Source organism: Megalobrama amblycephala, linkage group LG6 (assembly GCF_018812025.1).
Source record: "Megalobrama amblycephala isolate DHTTF-2021 linkage group LG6, ASM1881202v1, whole genome shotgun sequence".
Classification (NCBI taxonomy): domain Eukaryota; kingdom Metazoa; phylum Chordata; class Actinopteri; order Cypriniformes; family Xenocyprididae; genus Megalobrama; species Megalobrama amblycephala.
In genome coordinates this window covers 45,777,676-45,798,168 of record NC_063049.1, presented here as the reverse complement: position 1 = coordinate 45,798,168, position 20,493 = coordinate 45,777,676, and the positions used below count along the sequence as shown (strand labels likewise).

At 37.3% G+C, this 20,493-nt stretch overlaps 1 protein-coding gene across 2 annotated transcripts in view; it reads right to left on the bottom strand.

Annotated features, from left to right (window-relative positions):
- The window catches only part of LOC125270868 (globoside alpha-1,3-N-acetylgalactosaminyltransferase 1-like), a 201,621-nt gene that overhangs the window by 167,242 nt on the left and 13,886 nt on the right, over positions 1-20,493 (bottom strand). For both annotated transcript variants that reach the window (XM_048194875.1, XM_048194876.1), the window contains exons 3-6: positions 18,714-18,746; positions 16,487-16,534; positions 11,857-11,904; positions 526-573 (exon numbers count right to left, since the gene is read on the bottom strand). In XM_048194875.1, the coding sequence (XP_048050832.1) occupies positions 526-573; positions 11,857-11,904; positions 16,487-16,534; positions 18,714-18,746 (177 nt within the window). The remainder of the gene's footprint in view (positions 1-525; positions 574-11,856; positions 11,905-16,486; positions 16,535-18,713; positions 18,747-20,493) is intronic.

Genomic DNA, 20,493 nt, shown 5'->3' with positions numbered 1-20,493 from the left:
TCCGATAAATCTAAATCCGAATTTGAATATACTTTGAGAACCTGATTATAAAAACGCTGAAGGTGAAGAGCTGAAGAGCACCAGGAAACTGAAGAGCTTTTCCAGCGGGTTATTTTATAACAGATTCAATTCAAAACCATCATGGCAATCAGTGCTGAGGTGTCTCAGCTGAAGGAAATAATGTGTTATCTATCTGCTTTAATATATTGGCCTAATTTTCTTATAGGATCAATAACGATAACATTAAAGATGACCATTTATTAACGGATATCAATGTGTCCAATATATCGTGCACCCCTGCTTTCCAGCAATGACTGTGTGATTTTGAGATCCATCTTTTCACACTGAGGACAAATGAGGGACTCAAAAACAACTATTAAAAAAGGTAATAACATTCACTGATGCTCCAGAAGGAAACACGATGCATTAAGAACCAGTGCTTTGAATAAGACCCCGTTTCTAAAAACTCACCACACAAGTCACAATAAGTTAGAGCAAAACTGTTGAAGGAAGTGTTGTACTCACCCTTGTGGCATTTTCAACTGAAAGTTGTTCTGGTGCACTCTTTCTCCTCTAAGAAATAAGAGATGCAATCAGTGGATACTTGTGTTCTGCAATAAAACTTCTGTTGTTTTTGTGTTGCATGTGTGTGCAGGCACATGACACGATTTAGTTATCAGAAGAGTACGCGTGTACTGTACGCACACCGCACATGCGCATTTAATTTAATTTTAATTTAATTTGCAGTAATTAGTTTAAGAAGGTAGTCAAAGAAAAACTGCATAAACAGAACAGACCGGAACTCATGCAAGCTACAGTGACAATGGAGGCCTATATAGACGAGAGATTGTGCGAAGAGGTTAGAAAGTACCTTCATTTGTACAACAGCATGAAAGAACACAAAGATGTTTACATGGGTTGTACCTCGTAGAGAGAGATTGCTCAAAACTGCGCATGCGTAGAATGCCTGTGTATCAGTGTTAATTTCGTTGACGTTGAATAATTTGTCAATTTGTCAACAACATTTTTTCACGGACGAAAATGATACGCTGACTAAACAAAAAAAAACGTTTTGAATGACTAAAACTATGACTAAAATCTACTCTAATTTTCGTCAACAAATAAAAACGAGATGAAAATGAAAGAGAGGGACGATTTGGGAAGATATCCAGTCAAGACTGTGGAAGATTTGAAGTGTAATGTGCTGATCTAACCACGGGAAAAAGCAGCGCTGTTGCGCGCTCTACAGGCTCCTGCAGCAGTAGCACTTCAGACAGCTTCCTATAGACCTCTTTAGAGCAGACGTCACAATTACGTCACTTGCAGCTGCGCGCGCATAGTGGTTGCAGAAAAATAGAGGTAGCAATTGGAGGAAAATGTGCAAAATCCACAGAATAAGAGAAAAACGTTTTGTTGTGCCTCTGGATGTTGGAATCGGAATGCAAAAAAATATAGGTCTTCATTTTTAAAGAAAACCATCGTTGAAAACGTCCTTTGAAGCTAAATGGAGACGTTTCACAGACTGCACTGATGACACCTGCAAGGATTAGTCTACTATTAAAGCAGGAATTTGATGTAAAAGTAAGTCTACATATTATTACAATATTCACATATGCAGTTCAGAGGACATACATATAGCAGTTACAGCATGAAATAATATTTAAACCTATAACATTTTACATAGATAACTTTTAAACATAGTCTATAAAATTTTTATTTCACAATTCTGACTTTTTTTCTTGCATTTGCGTGTTTATGACTCCCAGTTCGGCCATTATAACTCGCAATTGTGAGTTTATTTCACAATTCTGAGGGGAAAAAAGTCAGAATTGCGGGATAAATTGCAATTCAGAAAACGAGTATAACGAGTTACAGGATAAGGAGCATATCTCACAATTCTGTTTTTCTTTGTAAGAAATGTGAGATATAAACTCAGGTTTGCGAGAAATAAAAGTCAGAATTGTGAGATATAAACTCGAAATTAACTTTTTTTTATTCTTTTATTTCGTGGCTTCCATAGACTGCTACTGCTCAACTGTCATTTTCTGCAACCAGGTAGGCTCCGCCCATAAAAAACGTCATCGCTGTTTGCAAACACCAAATTGGAGACCACTTTCGAGCAGACGTCACAATTACGTCACTTGCAGCTGCGCGCGCATACTGGTTGCAGAAAAATAGTTGAAGCTATTGAAGAAAAATGTGAAAAAATCCACAGAATAAGAGAAAAATGTTTTGTTGTGCCTCTGGATGTTGGAATCGGAATGCAAAAAATATAGTCTTCATTTTTAAAGAAAACCATCGTTGAAAACGTAATTTGAAGATAAACAGAGACGTTTCAGACTGCACTGATGACACCTGCAAGGATTAGTCTACTATTAAAGCAGGAATTTGATGTAAACAGTAAGTCTCTACATAAAATTCACATATGCAGTTCAGAGGACATACATACATACAGCATGAAACAATTATAATTAAAATAATTTAAACCTATAATATTTTACATAGATAACTTTTAAACATAATAATTTTTATTTCACAATTCTGACTTTTTTTTTCTCTTGCATTTGCGTGTTTATTACTCCCAGTTCGGACTTTATAACTCGCAATAGTGAGTTTATTTCACAATTCTGAGGGGGGAAAAGTCAGAATTGCGGGATAAATTGCAATTCAGAAAAGACAGAATAACGAGTATATCTCACAATTCTGTTTTATTTTGTAAGAAATGTGATATGTAAACTCAGATTTGCGAGAAATAAAAGTCAGAATTGTGAGATATAAACTCGAAATTAACTTTTTTTATTCTTTTATTTCGTGGCTTCCATAGACTTCTACTCAACTTTCATTTTCTGCAACCAGCTAGGCTCCGCCCACAAAAAACGTCATCGCTGTTTGCAAACACCAAATTGGTCTATTGCTTCACCAAGGCTCTCATTTAAACCCGCTCACACGCCACACCTTGTATTTCTCACGCAGAGAAATCTCCAGGATAACGCACAAGAAGTTGCGCCACTATTAGAGGAATCAAGCGAGTTCCCCATAGAGTTCAGAAGGCCCTGCCACGCACCAGTTAATCTAATAAAAAAAAATATAGCTACCGAACGGCCAATCAGAAAATAGAATTGCTGTATCCGGGTAAGATTTAGATATTCCCGCCACAACAACGTTTACGTTCTGATTCCAACGACACATTCTGTGATTCACGGGCTCGCTCACTGATTCAGATGCTCGCTGAAGTAGTTAGACAGAAGAGGACATCTGTCAGTCACATCTGGCTACAGACTGATCGTGATCGACGTGGGACCATATCCTATGAGTACAGTAAGTCATCTCATCAAATTGCTGGGGAATATTTGTGTCCAGGCAGCTGGTAGGTTAGTTAACAGTTTGACCAGAGTACGTTATGTGAACTAGCCTAGCTATAGGGATGGGCATTTTTCCAAAATATTGTATTCGAATATTTGGGCTAATAAAAAAAAAAAGAATATTCGTGTATTTAAATGACGTTATTTTGAGAAAATGAGAGAGACTTTTTTTTTTTTTATTCAAGTTGTCGTTACCATTTCTAAACAAACTTATGATTAGGTAATATACACAACAAGCTTACGTTTTATCTTAAGGTTTTCATTCAGTTTAAACCATTAAGCAATGTGTAAACACAAAATATAGGCCTAAAGAACAAAAGTATTATAAACTCATGCAGCCATTATTTTTTGAATATTAATTACAGATCGAATATTCGTGCACACCCGTACTAGCTTGAATCCCTGCTAATTTCAGCAGCTACTTTTGTCGCTTGTGTAATCACTCACTCACATACACACTAAAATGCTGAATTAAATAAATATTTTTTTATTTGTACGAATTTGTGTCATTTTTCATATCAGACTCCCGTCCCCACCCAAACCACCATCGCTGCCGCCGAAATCTCACTCTGAACTCAGTTCAAAACTTGAGCCCTGCTTCACAATTAATGAATAGCACACATTTATGCCAAGCGATTGCTTATAAGCTAATGTTGGTGAATTATGCCAATGTTTACTACACGATGTTTATATGGTAGAATGTTTTAGGCGGTTGTAAAAAAGCATATTTATCACCCTCATGAGTAGCCTGCTACTACAATAGGCTACAGTGCATACTGCAGACATTTCAGAATAAGAGTCACGGTGTATTTCAGGATGGTTTATAATTATATTTTCCTGGTCATTATTGTTATTTTGTTTACACAAACTGTATTTAATTTAATTTCTATTTAATTCATAGTTAAACTACTGTATCTTCTGTCACAGGAAGGAAAGACTAAGAAAATTATTGAACACATTATTCAATAAATTTTACAAGTATAAGGGTTATTATAGTTAACTAAACCTAAAACTCATCTTCATTATAAAGAAATAAACATTAACTGAAATAAATATAAATACATATAAAAAAAAAATGTAAACTTATTTTATTTCATCTAGTTTCTAAGCTTTAGCTTAACCTGAGATATTAAAATAAACAAATAAAAACTTAGACATTTAAAAGCAAAAACTAAAGGGTCATTCTACAGAAACGTCCACTTTAGGTATGACAAAATGTCTTAAAATGTACTTCTTTTTTTAACATTTAAACTTAGACCACATTATTATATTACACTTGGACTTTATGAATACACATAAATGACAGCTTAACGATTTTTTATTTTTTTTGTACATTTATTTAAAAACTGCATGTCCCCTCTTTTTGTCACTGGTGTTACCTTACTTCTCTGGCATTTTTAAACATTTTTATGAAATTATTTCTCTTTTTTTTTCAACACATGCAGTCAGAGTTACAGAATAATAATGATAATGCAAAAAATAAGGAGATTGTGTGTTATTTATTTTAATCAGGTTTGTTAAAAGTGTGATTGAATGATGTTAATTCAATTGCGCAACCATGTATTTGCTATAACAATAAAAACATTTGAAAAACAATAATAAACAAGTAATGATACAATCCTTTACATCTTAATTCTTGAGTGTAGCAGAATTCAATGAATGTAAAATTATTATCATGTCACATATGACATTTTATTTAATGTGACAGACAAAAAACAGTAACACCAGTGACACAATGAATCACCAGTGACGTATACATAGGACCAAAGATCCTTAATTTTTCAACTATAATTAAGTAGTTTGGACTAAATTTTTACATTTGGTGTACAATAAAAGACTGTCATTGACACTTAGTGAAAGCAGTCAGTAAAAGATTATAAACAACATTTTAAAACTGTCTGTAAAGTCGCTGCACTGAATTTAGCCAAATCCCCTTAATTTAGCCATATCTGACCAAAGGAGGATTAACAATGAGAAAGAAAAGTTAGAATCATGTAATCTTAGTGCTTTTTTTATGCAAAAGAACTAAATGAATAGCTTTAAATAAAGTTTATCTAAAAACGGGTAACACCAGTGACGGTACCACCAGTGATATTTTCATAAAAAGGTAACACCAGTGACAGTAACACCAGTGACATTTTTCATGAAAAATGCATTTTACAAAATGGCTGCTGCAAGGAATCAATCCACATGTTGTAAATTATGATATATTCACTAAATCAAGTAATTTAATCCATTTGTATTCTAGTTTTTTAAAATTCCCTAGCAATAAAGTAGGTCACACCAGTGACTTCAACTAAAAGCTTCATATGAAAATATGATTTTATAATTAAAATATCTGATAACTGAAAAGAGATAGTGGACTTTCCATTGGCCTTTCTTCATTGATCTTCAGGAAATAGAAAGAAGGAAGTCAAGTGATGTCATCAGTGTGATTTTTTTCTTTCAAAATAAGAGATTTTTGTTAAAGGTAACACCAGTGACACAACACCAGGGGACAACTACATTCATTAAAAATGTTATAATATTTATTTAGCATTTGGTTTTTTTATGTCATTTACATTATATATTTGATAGTTACGCATACATTATTGTATTTGAAATGGTAGAAAAACCTGTTTGTGAGCTCAAAATAAAGCACTTTCCCTCTGTACATGACTGTGGGGACGAGCACTTCTGTGGCGCTTGGAATTTTTATAATTAATTAAAAAACAAATATTGCCACATTGATGGCTCAACAAGGTTTCATTGTTCAAATAACATATTGTTTCATATTAAAATATAAAAAAATTGTAATCCTAAAGTGTTTTTTAAGTGTAATATTTCTGTAAAGTCTAGGGACAGAAAAGTGGACGTTTCTGTAGAATGACCCTAAAAGACAAACACAAAAAAAAAAAAAATACTAAAACTTTTAACTAAAATTAAAATGAAAGCAGAAAAACTAAAAATCATATCTAATAAAATTTAACGAAAACTATAATAGTACTAGGGCTGTGCTCAGAATATCGATACAACGATACATCGTCATGAACTCCTGACGATGCGCGTATCGATACAGCAGCTGCCGTATCGAGTCTGTCTTGCTTTTAAATCTAGCCAATCACGTGACGTCAATTGACGCTAGCAAGCAACGCAAGCAGACATTCACGTTTCTGTGAGCTTTCATTCGTAAATAATCAAATGTTTTGTCGCGGATGTGAACAGGAAATGCGCTCTCGAACGGAGAAACACGCGATCTCCAAATCATCGATCAAAGCGTGCTAACGTTTTAGGACAGGTCGATGGTATATAAATCATGCCCGAACGTTAGCGTTTGTCAATCAAGCCAAACCGTCCATTCAGAAACCGAGAAATTTGGAGGCTGATCTCTCAGGTTGACGCACGAGCTGGCTTGACTGAAGTTTCTGTGAGGATATAGTTTATGGACTGTTTTGATTTCGGTAATTACATCTAGAAAGGTAAAAGCAGTGATGACATATATAATAGAGATATCTGAAAGCAAAACGAAAGTGATATTGGCCTCGTCCAGTGAGGAGGACGCACGAGAGGATACCTGCGCATTTAATTGGTATGTGTATACTGTAATACTGCATTTACAATGCTTATCAGTGGCGTGCACTTTGATCGTGAAAGTGAAACTGCCCTTTGCGGTCACATCGCATCATTTAAATCTTGTTAACATTAGTTAATGCACTGTAAACCAACATGAACAAACAATCAACAACTGTATCTTTTATTAACTAACATTAACAAAGATGAGCTAATACAGTAACAAATGTAGGCTATTGCTCATGGTTAGTTCATGTTAATACATTATCTGATGTTTAATAAATGAACCTTATTGTTAAGTGTGTATTGTAAACTCATGTAGCCCATATTTTGTAGACCACGTTAATAAAAACGTATGTTGTTCTAGAACATATTTTGAGTTCCAAAAAAATCATTTTTACAGATGGAAAAAAAAAAACAGGCAGTATAGACATTATTATAATATTATAGCCGATATAATTAACTAACTTCGTTTTCTTACAGTCAGCTTACTGTTGCAAGTGAAATTAGTCATTGAGCTTTGTTGATATGCTTCAGTGTCACTATAATTGTCAATTCAGTTACTGAGGAAGCAAAAGGAAGAGCCATTCTAAGCTTTTTTTGTGACAATTTTTTTATATTTAATTTAAATCATTGTTTTTTTTAAATGACAAAAACAAAATAGTTTTTTCAGTTATCACGACATGTTATAACACTGGTTATTCAATAAACGCATATTACTGTTACTAAACTCTGCTCAAAAGAAATTTAAATTCTAAATTGAACCATATCGTGATACGTATCGTATCGTGGCTTTAGTATCGTGATGCGTATCGTATCGTGACATTGTTGGTGATACACAGCCCTAAATAGTACCTCAATGAAAAGTGTGTCAATCCCTGAAAAGTACAGAATTTTGCTCTTTTGTGTCTTTTTGCACTTGAACGGTCAAAAACCGTCTGCTTTGGGGAGCAAAGTACAGTTGGGTGAACATAAACAGTTTGGGGAATATAAGATGTGCCTATATCAGTGTATAGGATCTGTGTATTGTTAGAGAAATGCTTAATGCATTACAATTTAACTAAATTAGATTTTAGTCGACTAAATCTACTGTAGATTTAAACTAAAACAATTTCTGATGACTAAAATATGACTAAAACTAAATGGCATTTTAGTCAAAAGAATATGACTAAAACTAAATCAAAATTTGCTGTCAAAATGAACACTGCTGTGTATGCGTATGAGTCAAATGAAGTATACTTTCCAAGGCTGTGCGTTTAACTGTGCTCGTACACTAGCGTACGCGTAAAAAAAAAAAAAAAAAAAAAAAAAGGGTTAGTTCACTCAAAAATTAAATTGTCATCAATTACTCATCCTCATGTCGTTCCACACCTGTAAGACCTTTGTTCATCTTCAGAACACAAATTAAGGCACCACTATGTCCAACGGCATTCATCACTCGATTCGTTTGGTCTGATCGCGCTCTGTCAACGGCAGTGATGTCTTGCTCTCATTGAAGTATATGCGCGAGACATCACTGATGCTGTCAGAGCGCGATCAGACCAAATGAATCGAGTGATGAATGCAGTTGGACATAGTGGTGTATTAGAGGTAAAAAAATGATATAAATACTGTTCGGTTTCTCATACAAACCGATCGTTTCGTGTCTTAAGACATCAATGTGTCGTCACGAGCCGCAGGGTTTAATTTGGATTTGTCTGTCATGTTTTATTTACTTTTGTAGTGCAAGTTCCCGCTGACTTGCATTATACCACTGACAGACGGCAGCGGTTGCAGTTAAAAATCATCATTTGTGTTCTACTGAAGAAACAAAGACACCTACATCTTAGATGCGGTAAGCGGATAAACATCAAATTTTCATTTTTGGGTGAACTATCCCTTTAATGTCATGAAGAGATGAGAATACTTTTTGGCCGCAAAAACAAAACAAAAATAACGACTTTATTCAAAAATATCTTCTCTTCTTTGTCATTCTCATACGTTGTTTACGTCCAGCGCTTCCAGGTTCATGTCAGAACGCCGACTCATTATTGGCCGGCTCCTGCATCATCACACGCATGCATCACGCTAATCACGTGATCAGATTTGGCCAATACTGAGCCGGCATTCTGATTACTGTGTCACCTGCGTAAGGATAATGGCAGGGAAGAGAAGAGATTGTTGAATAAAGTCATTATTTTTGTTTTGTTATTCGATTTAACCTTCCAAAGGCCAATACAGGCATTTCATTTGTGATTAAAATATCTTAAAATGTAATAAATGTATATATTTTTTATTCTGGCATGATTTTATAACATCAACAGTGCAAAATGGTATTAAAATTATGTGTAGAAGTCGTTGCTTTGTTATGAGAAAGAATGTCCGGAAAAATGAATTTCATTGATGTCATTCGGAGTAACCAATATAAAGGGACCATTTTGGATCAAGTCATATGGTCAATATCATGTGACAGGATGTGACATCATTCAGACTCCTGCAAAGGACCACGTGGTCATGAAGCAAAGTAACTAAGGCCCTGTCCCAAATGGCACACTCCGGACTTGTGGACTTCCTCAGAGTCCACACTTTGGTGACGTCATGTAGTGCAGACCTATAGGGCCCTTGGCACGAGTCCACAAGGGCGCATTGAGAGGTATTTTTCACGCCGGAAATAACAGTCTGGTTGTTTTTTGACAGGAGCTGCAGGTTCGGGGATAATATTTAGCATTGAGAACAGGTTCCTTTTCTTTTGCAAAATATTATCTCCATGTCAACTACACAGCCTGCTTTTGCCACCTGGGCATTAGACAATATATACATGCTTATTTAAATAATGTATACAGTTGTAATAATACATAATGTTCCATTTGAACTAAGATTACAGTTTTAACACATAAGAAACATGTGTGTGAGTTTCAGATGAATTTACAGTTTTAAATATAAATACTAGGTTTACATATGACTCAGTAAAGCCCTGACATTCGGTTCTATTATTTAATGAATCATAATGCGATCGTATTATTCATTGCGCTATTATTATGTTTGAGATATCAACCACTGGTCGATGACCATAATGTTTGTATAAACTGTAGGTAACAACTGGTAAAATGTACACCTAGGTCATAAAAACCGTAATGATACCTACAACTAAATATTTTCTTCTCAGCCATGTCATCTTTTGCTCTTGAGCGAAATCTCCTCCCATCCGTTGTCTGATTGGCATTTCGCAAGGATTCCTGGGAAGTTAAAGTGTGCGGAGCCTGCATCTATGCGGGCTTCGCGGAAGACCGCTTCAAGGGTACAATGGGGGCGCTGCTGAGCACACTTCAGAGCGTTAAAATGCTGAATGGGACGGCCTATGGACTCGTAGACTCGGCGAGCACGTGCAATTTAAGTCCACGAGACCGAAAGTCCACATGAAGTGCGCCATTTGGGAAAGGGCCTAACTCTCTCTTAACTATTTGAAAAAGTCACATTTTCACTTGTTTATACACATGTCCCGAAACATCAGGTCATTCGGTGCAACCGCTATAAAACATGGAAAATGATGTAATATTTTAAAAACTTGTACTAAATATAAAATGTTTGATTGTCCTTTTGTTAGCAAGATAGATATCATCCTCTTAGCATTGTTTGAAAATATCGTGTCATTTGGTAAAACTGTAATTTTGGTTAACCCAAATGACTTTTTTGGTGACAAATTTTGTCCATCTTGTAAAAAAAAAAAAAAAAAAATCTCATTGTTAACACTTAATAAAACTAATTAAAAAAATAATTACTCGAGCTGCATGTCTAAGGAGAGCGGCTCGGCTCGCGTTCCTCGCGGCTTGGGCGTCTGCTGTCGTGGGGTTCGCAGATGGATCTGACAGAGGGGTTAGAGAGGAGCGCTGCCCTATCTCAGCCCTCACCTGCCAGATCTAGTGCCTCAATTCGGAGTCAGGAAGCACGCGCTGCGGTTTCTTCCGCTTGAGTTGAGGCAGCTGCACTGATGGCATCCGGTTCTGAGGAATTGGATGTGGTTAGTGTAGCTACATTAGATACTGAAGACTCGCCACTTCAGTCTCCTGCAAGTGAGGAGCTCATGGAGGTTTTGACTCGCGCCGTGGCCAAGTTAAACATTGATTGGCCGGCCGAGAAACAAGAGCTGCAAATAAAGAGCAAATTAGATGAATGCTATTTACCATCTAGATCAGCTCAACCTCCATGTCGGGGCTTACCCAGAAGCCTGTCTCATACTGTGTTTATACACCACAGACAGCAATGTATTATGTATGAGAAAGCACGGTTATGGGCCGATGCCAAAGGCGGAAGAGACGCTCGCCATCTCTCCCCTCAATCTGCATCGTCCCTTAAAAGCCCTAACGCTGCCCACCAAGCCACTTAAAGCTACATCCGCACTGGTGGGCAAAGCGTACTCAGCTGGGGGTCAGGCTGCAGTGTGCCTGCATACAATGTCCATCTTGCAGGAATACCAAGCTGACCTGCTAAGAGACCTGGGGGAAAGTTAAAAAGTGGGGGCCAGAAGTGTCAGGATTATGAGGGTGCTCCCCTCCGAAGTCAGGCGGCGTTCACTGCTTCATACGGTGCCCTCAGGGGGGCGCTCTGCCAACCCTGCCGCAATGCTCTCTGATGCAGCCAAGCTAGTCATTCCCCAGGATCAATAACGATAACATTAAAAATGACCATTTATCGACCGATATCAATGTGTCCAATATATCGTGCATCCCTACTTTCCAGCAGTGACTGTATGATTTTGAGATCCATCTTTTCACACCGAGGACAAATGAGGGACTCAAACGCAACTATTAAAAAAAGTTAAAAACATTCACTGATGCTCCAGAAGGAAACACGATGCATTAAGAAACAATGCTTTTCCTGGGCTCTGAATAAGACCCTGTTTCTAAAAACTCACCACTCAAGTCACAATAAGTTAGAGCAAAACTGTTGAAGGAAGTGTTGTACTCACCCTTGTGGCATTTTCAACTGAAAGTTGTCCTGGTGCTCTCTTTCTCTGCTAAGAAATAAGAGATACAATCAATGGATACTTGTGTTCTGCAATAAAACTTCTGTTGTTTTTGTGTTGCATGTGTGTGCAGGCGCATGACGCGATTTCGTTATCAGAAGAGTACGTGTGTACTGTACGCACACCGCACGCGCGCATTTAATTTAGTTTTTGCAGTAATTTATACACAAGGTGGCAGCCGTGCCCTGGAGGTATCGATTTAGAAGGAAGTCAAAGAAAAACTGCATAAACAGAACAGACCGGAACGCATGCAAGCTACAGCTACAATGGAGGCCTATATAGACGAGAGATTGTGCGAAGAGGTTAGAAAGTACCTTCATTTGTACAACAGCATGAAAGAACACAAAGATGTTTACATGGGTTGTACCTCGTAGAGAGAGATTGCTCAAAACTGCGCATGCGTAGAACGCCTGTATATGCGTATGAGTCAAATTAAGTATACTTTCCAAGGCTGTGCATTTAACTGTGCTCGTACACTAGCGTACGCGTAAAAAAACAAAGAATACCCAGTAGGGTTGTCACGATACCATAAAAATGTCTTACGATACTATACCAGCTGAAGTATCGCGATACCATGCAGTATACAAAATGAACCAAACTTTCATAAAAACATGAAAATAGACCAGATTTTTCTCTGCACAGAAGTTGTATGAACTGACATTATGATGTAGCATTTATGCATTTACACTTCAATTACAATTGCATAAATAATGTTATGATATTAATATTTCAAATATAAAAATGTGAATATAGAAATAAAAATGTTGGCGGGAAAAAAAAAAAAAAAATGATAGAATAGACCTACTTTTAGATGGGAGACTAAAGTCGCCAGTAGGTGGCAGCAAGTGTTAATGATTAAGTCAATGAATCATTCAACTGATTCGTTCAAAACGGCTGATTCATTCAGGAACGATCTTAATGAATGGATTAGTGAGTCATTGACTCGCCCAATTTGTTCAAAAACAGATTCATTTAGAAACGAAACAAAACCAGCGCTCTTGCTCGTGTCACAAACTATCAGGAGCATTTTTGCCAGCCTATCTTGAAATATCTAACCCTGAGCAGTATGTATATTAAAACATATAATACATTTATAATTATAAAATCACGATTGATATGATTGATAAGAACCGAGTGCAAACCCGCTATAACTTATTGATGAATGGAATTGCATTTGTCTGAATCGTGTTCGCAAAGATGTTTCTAGAAACAAACTATTTAATCTTTTCCAGAAGTGGTCAAATGAGCAACGGAAAAACTGTGAGAATTCATTCTTATATAAAGATTTTATGATGTTAATTAAGTGAATTTCAGACCCTTTCTCCAGATAAAATGCACTGCGAACAACAACGTGCAAGCGCAGCTTTATCTCATTGCAAAATTAACTGAAGCATCAGGAAACAATAAGGCGCTAATTCTACAGAGCATTTACTACACAGGGCACAGCAGACAGTCAACGGCAGTCTCTTGTAATGTTTTTGCAGGCACGCAGGTTCAATTGAAGTGTACCTGCCGCACATACAACATTCCTTACGGTACTGACGATACTACCGTTTAAAAAAATACAATGGCATCGCCAGTATTTTGAAGCTTTAGTATCGCGATACTACCGTAGTACCGGTACACCGTGCAACCCTAATACCCAGAGCTTAAAGGGTTAGTTCACCCAAAAATTAAATTTGTCATCAATTACTCCCCCTCATGTCATTCCACACCTGTAAGACCTTTGTTCATCTTCAGAACACAAATTAAGATATTTTTGATGAAATCAAAGAGGTATATGACTCAATATAATCAACACTTTCAAGGTCCAGAAAGGTACTAAAGACATTGTTAAAACAGTCATGTGACTGCAGTGGATCAACCTTAATGTCATGAAGAGATGAGAATACTTTTTGGCCGCAAAAACAAAACAAAAATAACTTTATTCAACAATATCTTCTCTTCTGTGTCATTCTCATACGTTGTTTACGTCCAGAGTTTTCAGGTTCTACGTCAGAACGCCGACTCATTATTGGCCGGCTCCTGCGTCAGCATCACACGCATGCATCATGCTAATCACGTGATCAGATTTGGCCAATACTGAGCTGGCGTTCTGATGTAAAGACGGAAGCTTAATAAAACTAATAAAAAAATTAATTATTTCCCTTTGAAGGGAACTCGAGCTGCATCTCTAAAGGCAGGAACACACCAAGCCGACGGTCGGCCGTCGGGCAGTTTTTCTTCGTCGGCCGACTAAGTTTCCTCGGTGTGTTCCACACCGTCGGCTGAAGTTGGTCCTCGTCGGCTTTGTTTCGGCCGATTCGACATGTTGAATCGGCGTTGGACCTCGTCGGGCCATCTGATCATTCTGATTGGCTGTTCAGCTACTGCCGCCTGCTGTTTCGGAAAGGCATTTCATCTCACGCAGGCGCAGAACTGATGTGCTGCTTGGCCGTTGGCTGTTTAGCATCGGTTTGGTGTGGCAGGGCAACTTTGGACACAGACGCTGCCGACGTGAGCAAACCCCGCAGTCTGCTTTCGTCGCCACTAGTTCGTCGGCGTCGGCTTGGTGTGTTCTGGCCTTAAGGAGAGCGGCTCGGCTCACGTTCCTCGCGGCTTGGGTCCCGCTTCTGCCGAGGCAGAGCGGTGTCTGCTGTCGTGGGGTTCGCAGATGGATCCGACAGAGGGGTTAGAGACGAGCGCTGCCCTATCTCAGCCCTCACCTGCCAATCAGAGCAGATGGCGGTTCAACATTGAGATGTTGTTCTTGCACACATGAAGAAGTTGGGGTTGAGGCTGGACACGAAGAAAAGTATGCATTCTTCAGCTCAGAGAACCACTTATCTAGGCGTGGTGTGGGATTCGATCACATCCATTCTCTCAGCTGTAACAGACATAAAGCTAGGCCAGTCACTCACTATCAAACAGTATCAAAGACTGTTAGGTCTTACGGCAGCAGCGTCCAATGTGATACCTCTTGGCCTGCTGAACATGAGACCTTTACAATGGTGGCTCAAAACCAAGGGGTTCTCTCCAAGGGGGAATCCTTTTCGTGTGATCAAGGTCACGCGGCGCTGCCTTCATGCCTTAGTCACATGGAAAAAAACAAAACCTTAATGAAACTGGCTGAAACAAACCAGGTATAAATAGGCAGACACCAATGGCATGAGTGATAACAGCTGTGTGCAATGAACAGTATTGAGTCCGGGAAGTGGGTTATGGGAAATGGAGTCTGTGATAGTGGCAATAGTCTGGGGTGGAGTGCCCTCTGGTGGCTATCAAGGGCACTTCAGCAGGTGATCATGACAATATATAAATGCATGTGTGTGTCTTATATATTATATACACACACTAAACAATTATACACAGCACACACATATATATTATGTAAACACAAACTTTTATTTTGGATGCGATTAATCATTTGCCCAGCATTAACATATACATCACTTAATACTACCTTTTTGTTTGTTGAAGTCAATGTCACATTTGCAATTGAGGGGATACTCAAGAAAAAATTCATTCTCGCTTGTATAATATATGATCAAGATTAAAAATGAACTCGCACAGGAGTTGTGTATTGAAGAGAGTTTGAGTTTTAAATCGATCTCTATGCAACCACTGCATTAGAGGACAAGGAATCTGTTAAGCCTATGGAAAAGTTTACATACCCCTTGCAGAATCTGCAAAATGTTTATTATTTTAACAAAATAAGAGAGATCATACAAAATGCATGTTATTTTTTTATTTAGTACTGCCCTGAGTAGGATATTTTACATAAAAGATGTTCACATATATAAAATTAACCCCATTTAAAAGTTTACATACCATTGGTTCTTAACACTGTGTGTGGTTACCTGATGATCTATGGCTATTTTTGTGTTTTGTGATGGTTGTTCATGAGTCTCTTGTTTGTTCTGAGCAGTTAAACTGAGCTCTGTACTTCAGAAAAACCCTCCAGATCCTGCAGATTCTTCAGTTTAAGGATATTTTGCATATTTGAACCCTTAACAGCAGGGATGCACTGTTATGAAAATTGACCGATACATTAATTCTTTTAAAGCTGATAAAAGATATATATTGTCCGATAAATCTAAATCCGAATTTTAATATACTTTGAGAACCTGATTATAAAAACGCTGAAGAGCTGAAGAGCACCAGGAAACTGAAGAGCTTTTCCAGCGGGTTATTTTATAACCGATTCAATTCAAAACCATCATGGCAATCAGTGCTGAGGTGTCTCAGCTGAAGGAAATAATATGTTATCTATCTGCTTCAATATATTGGCCTAATTTTCTTATAGAATCAATAACGATAACATTAAAGATGACCATTTATTGACCGATATCAATATGTGTCCAATATATCGTGCATCCCTACTTTCCAGCAGTGACTATATGATTTTGAGATCCATCTTTTCACACTGAGGACAAATGAACAACTATTAAAAAAGTTAAACATTCACTGATGCTCCAGAAGGAAACACGATGCATTAAGAACCAGTGCTTTGAATAAGACCCCGTTTCTAAAAACTCACCACTCAAGTCACAATAAGTTAGAGCAAAACTGTTGAAGGAAGTGTTGTACTCACCCTTGTGGCATTTTCCACTGAAAGTTGTTCTGGTGCTCTCTTTCTCCTCTAAGAAATAAGAGATGCAATCAGTGGATACTTGTGTTCTGCAATAAAACTTCTGTTGTTTTTGTGTTGCATGTGTGTGCAGGCACATGACGTGATTTATTATCAGAAGAGTACGTGTGTACTGTATGCACACCGCACGCGCGCATTTAATTTAGTTTTTGCAGTAATTAGTTTATCCACAAGGTGGCAACCGTGCCCTGGAGGTGTCGATTTAGAAAGTAGTCAAAGAAAAACTGCATAAACAGAACAGACCGGAACGCATGCAAGCTACAGCGACAATGGAGGCCTATATAGACGAGAGATTGTGCGAAGAGGTTAGAAAGTACCTTCATTTGTACAACAGCATGAAAGAACACAAAGATGTTTACATGGGTTGTACCTAGGGATGGGTACCGAAACCCGGTATTAAATTGACCCCGGGGCTAAATTTTGAAAGACCGGTGTATCGATAAGCTCTGACGTTAACGGTTCTGCTATCGGTACTGGAGAAATTATGAAGAAAATACATGTGCATTTATTATTGCTATATAGACATTATCTTGCAGATTCTATCTCGCCAGAGTCGCCAGCTGTTTCTATATGCAATAATATTAGGACATTTGTCTATGATGCATTTTTGCTTTCGCAAGAAGAGAGATCGCGCTCACGCAGAGAAGCTACAGCGCGCGCAGCCGCTCACATGAAAGCCCTGTTTAGCCTAATGGTGACGATTGAGGAGAGAACTAAAAAACTAAACGTCTGCATACACTTTAGGCGTGTGCTTTGATATTAAGCTAATTTTATTTTTGATTTTGATGTTGGCTTTCAAGGATCATCAGAAAGAAGATATCTGAGGTAAAACTATTAAAAACTGGCACACGTTTCGTCTGGCACATCTTCATTCTCTTCACAGCTGCGCGCGTTCGTTCCTCCCTAAACTCAAACTTAAGGTAAGAATCAGCACAGTCGGTGATTGTTGTAAAATGCAGCCTTTACTGTTGCTAAATTGCAGTAAATGTTTGAAAATTATTATCAACGTTTAAAACGTTGAAAGCACAATAATCCGCGCAAGAGACGCTGTTCCTCAGGCTGAATTGCGGCGCGCGCTTCAAAACGGATTGCAAATAGACAAACAAATTACATGTTGGGCTTCAGGTGCACGTCCAAAAGATCAAATACACACAATAGTATGTTAAAATGACCGGATTGGAGTGTGTTTAGCTACATAAATGCAGTTTATATCGGAAGTGTACATGAACAGCTGGGAGAAAATCCGATGTGTGTTAATATATTGTCTTAAAGTGACAGCAGTCACCTTCTGACAATTATGCCATCAGTGTTAATCAAACAACAAAATGCAAAGAGAAAATCACTCACAGCACTTCTTCTGAATATAGTTAGCTTTAATAAGAGTTAATCTATTAATTTATACTGTGAAAACCATGCAGTGTTACTTTACATTTGGTTACTTAGATTTCTTTTATAGGCTAGGCCTATATTACTTATAGGCCTATATTACTTACAATGACAAATAAAAGCACTTTATTTCATTTGTGTCTTTGTTTTATTGTATTTGGCAGTTTGTTTCTTTGTTCATGTTCTTACTGCATCTTATATAAAACACCAAAAATGCCAGACACTATATAATATAAAGCAAAGTTAATTCAGCTCTCTCTCTCTCTCTATATAAATATATATATATATAATATATATATATATAACAAAAAGTACCGATAAGAATACCGTTAAAGTACCGGATCGATAAGCAGTATCGGTAAGAGTAGTAATACCGTTAAATCCTTAACGATACCCATCCCTAGTTGTACCTCGTAGCGAGAGATTGCTCAAAACTGCGCATGCGTAGAACGCCTGTGTATGTGTATGAGTTAAATGAACTATACTTTCCAAGGCTGTGCGTTTAACTGTGCTCGTACACTAGCGTACGCGTAAAAAAAAACAAAGTATACCCAGAGCTTAAAGGGTTCATTCACCCAGAAATGAAGTTTCTGTCTCATCAATTACTCATCCTCATGTCGTTCCACACCCACATGCATTCTTTCCATTCGTTTACGTGTTTGAGTGTGTGTGTGCTGAAGCTGTCTGAAAGTATGTGCATATAAATGAATGCATACTTCTGTGAATATGTAAACATATGTTTTGAGTATGTGTTTCTGTGAGTGCATGAACAGTGACTACTTACTTGAGGTAGAGTCTTTGGTCTTCTTTGGCATATCTGAAATGGTTATGTGGTTAATAATACTGAAATATGTGGTATATAATATGTTAATATGTGGTAATAATACTGAAACTTTGCATGGCCAGTGTTGGGTGTAATTGTGTCTATAATCAGAATATATTCTCCTCTAATTCAGTAATAAGAGAAAATGAAGAGAAATCCCTTATGTTATTTTTATTTGTATTTTTTGGTGTTATGAATCTGAACACTGCCGTTTCCTGATGCAGTGGCACTTTTATGAGCTATTCTTTAAAGACCCAAAGGATGGAGCTATTTATTAGTTTACCAGGAATCACAAAAAAAAAAAAAATAAAATAAAATTGATTGGTCAAAATAACGAAAAACCTAATGTCCAAGAATGAATATTATTTTGATTAAAGTGCCCCCATTTTGGAGGTCTCCTGCAACAGGTTTACATGCATCAAAGGTCAAAAAACACTTTCATTTTCTCATAATATACATTTCACTTCACCAAAGTTTCTCATCTGAAGATGCCGTGTCCCAATTCACCTACTTATGCTATGCCTTAAAAGTATGTTCTGTAAAAAAAAAGTACATACTGAAGAGTAGGCAAGCTTTGGAACACTACTTCATGACAACTGTGTCTTTAATGGACAGTTCTGTCGCTTAGTCGCATGAATCCCAGGGCTGGACTGGGGCTAAAAAGTGCCCTAGAAGACTTGGAATGTAGTGCAGAATGTGTTTTTATGGCACCTTTCTAGTGATTATAGTAGTAGTAGTAGTAGTAGTAGTAGTATAGTATACCTATTTGTCCTTTCAGGAGCTTGCCATCTCTTGTTATTTCACAGAATAGAGCTCCAGTTGTGGAAAAGAGATTAAACATTCTTATGATGGTGAAAAATAGTAATTCAGTTTTCTATGTGAATATGGGAATTTATTCCTGTAAATTTTCAGCAACATTGATTTGCTGCTCAAGAAACATTTATTATTATTATTATTATTATTATTATTATTATTATTATTATTATTATTATTATTATTATTATTATTATTATCAATGTTGAAAACAGTTCATATTTTTGTGGAAAACATGATACACTACCATTCAGAAGTCTGAGATAAGATTAAATAAATAGAAATGTATACTTTCATTCAACAATGACAGATTAAATTGATTTAAGCAGCAAATCATCATATTAGAATGATTTCTGAAGGATCATGTGACACTGAAGACTGGAAAATTCAGCTTTGATCTCATGAATAAGTGATAACTATATGCAAGCATTCAGTAAAAACCTCGATCACTTCAGATCCAGCGGCATGGGAACTCAAATGCTTGCACTAAGAAGGAGCGGAGGGCACGACATAAGAACTTAACCGCCCTGCATCAGGTGGGTGGTCTGGCTCAGTTATTTTGGACTTTCTCGGTGGGGCTGGAATATAATGACTCGAAGATTTTTAATGAATGTTTGGACTACCCTTTGCCTTCATGGGAGATAAAGGATTTAAGAGCCTGGATTATGGGGACTGAAGTTCATGGCTGAGTGGCAAAGGTCAGGGAAGGAGTGTCCTCTAGTGGTCAACCTGGGCACACCAGCTAGTGACTGTGACAGTGCTATGATTTGGGACACACTTGCTGCATCCCAATTCGCATACTATCTGTCCTAGATAGTATTCAAAATTAGAATTATTGTGTCCCAAATTATGTTGAAATAATTAACATTTCAATGTCTGTTTATCTTTGCCCAATATACACTTTCTCGAGCCAACCTGCATGTTTTTT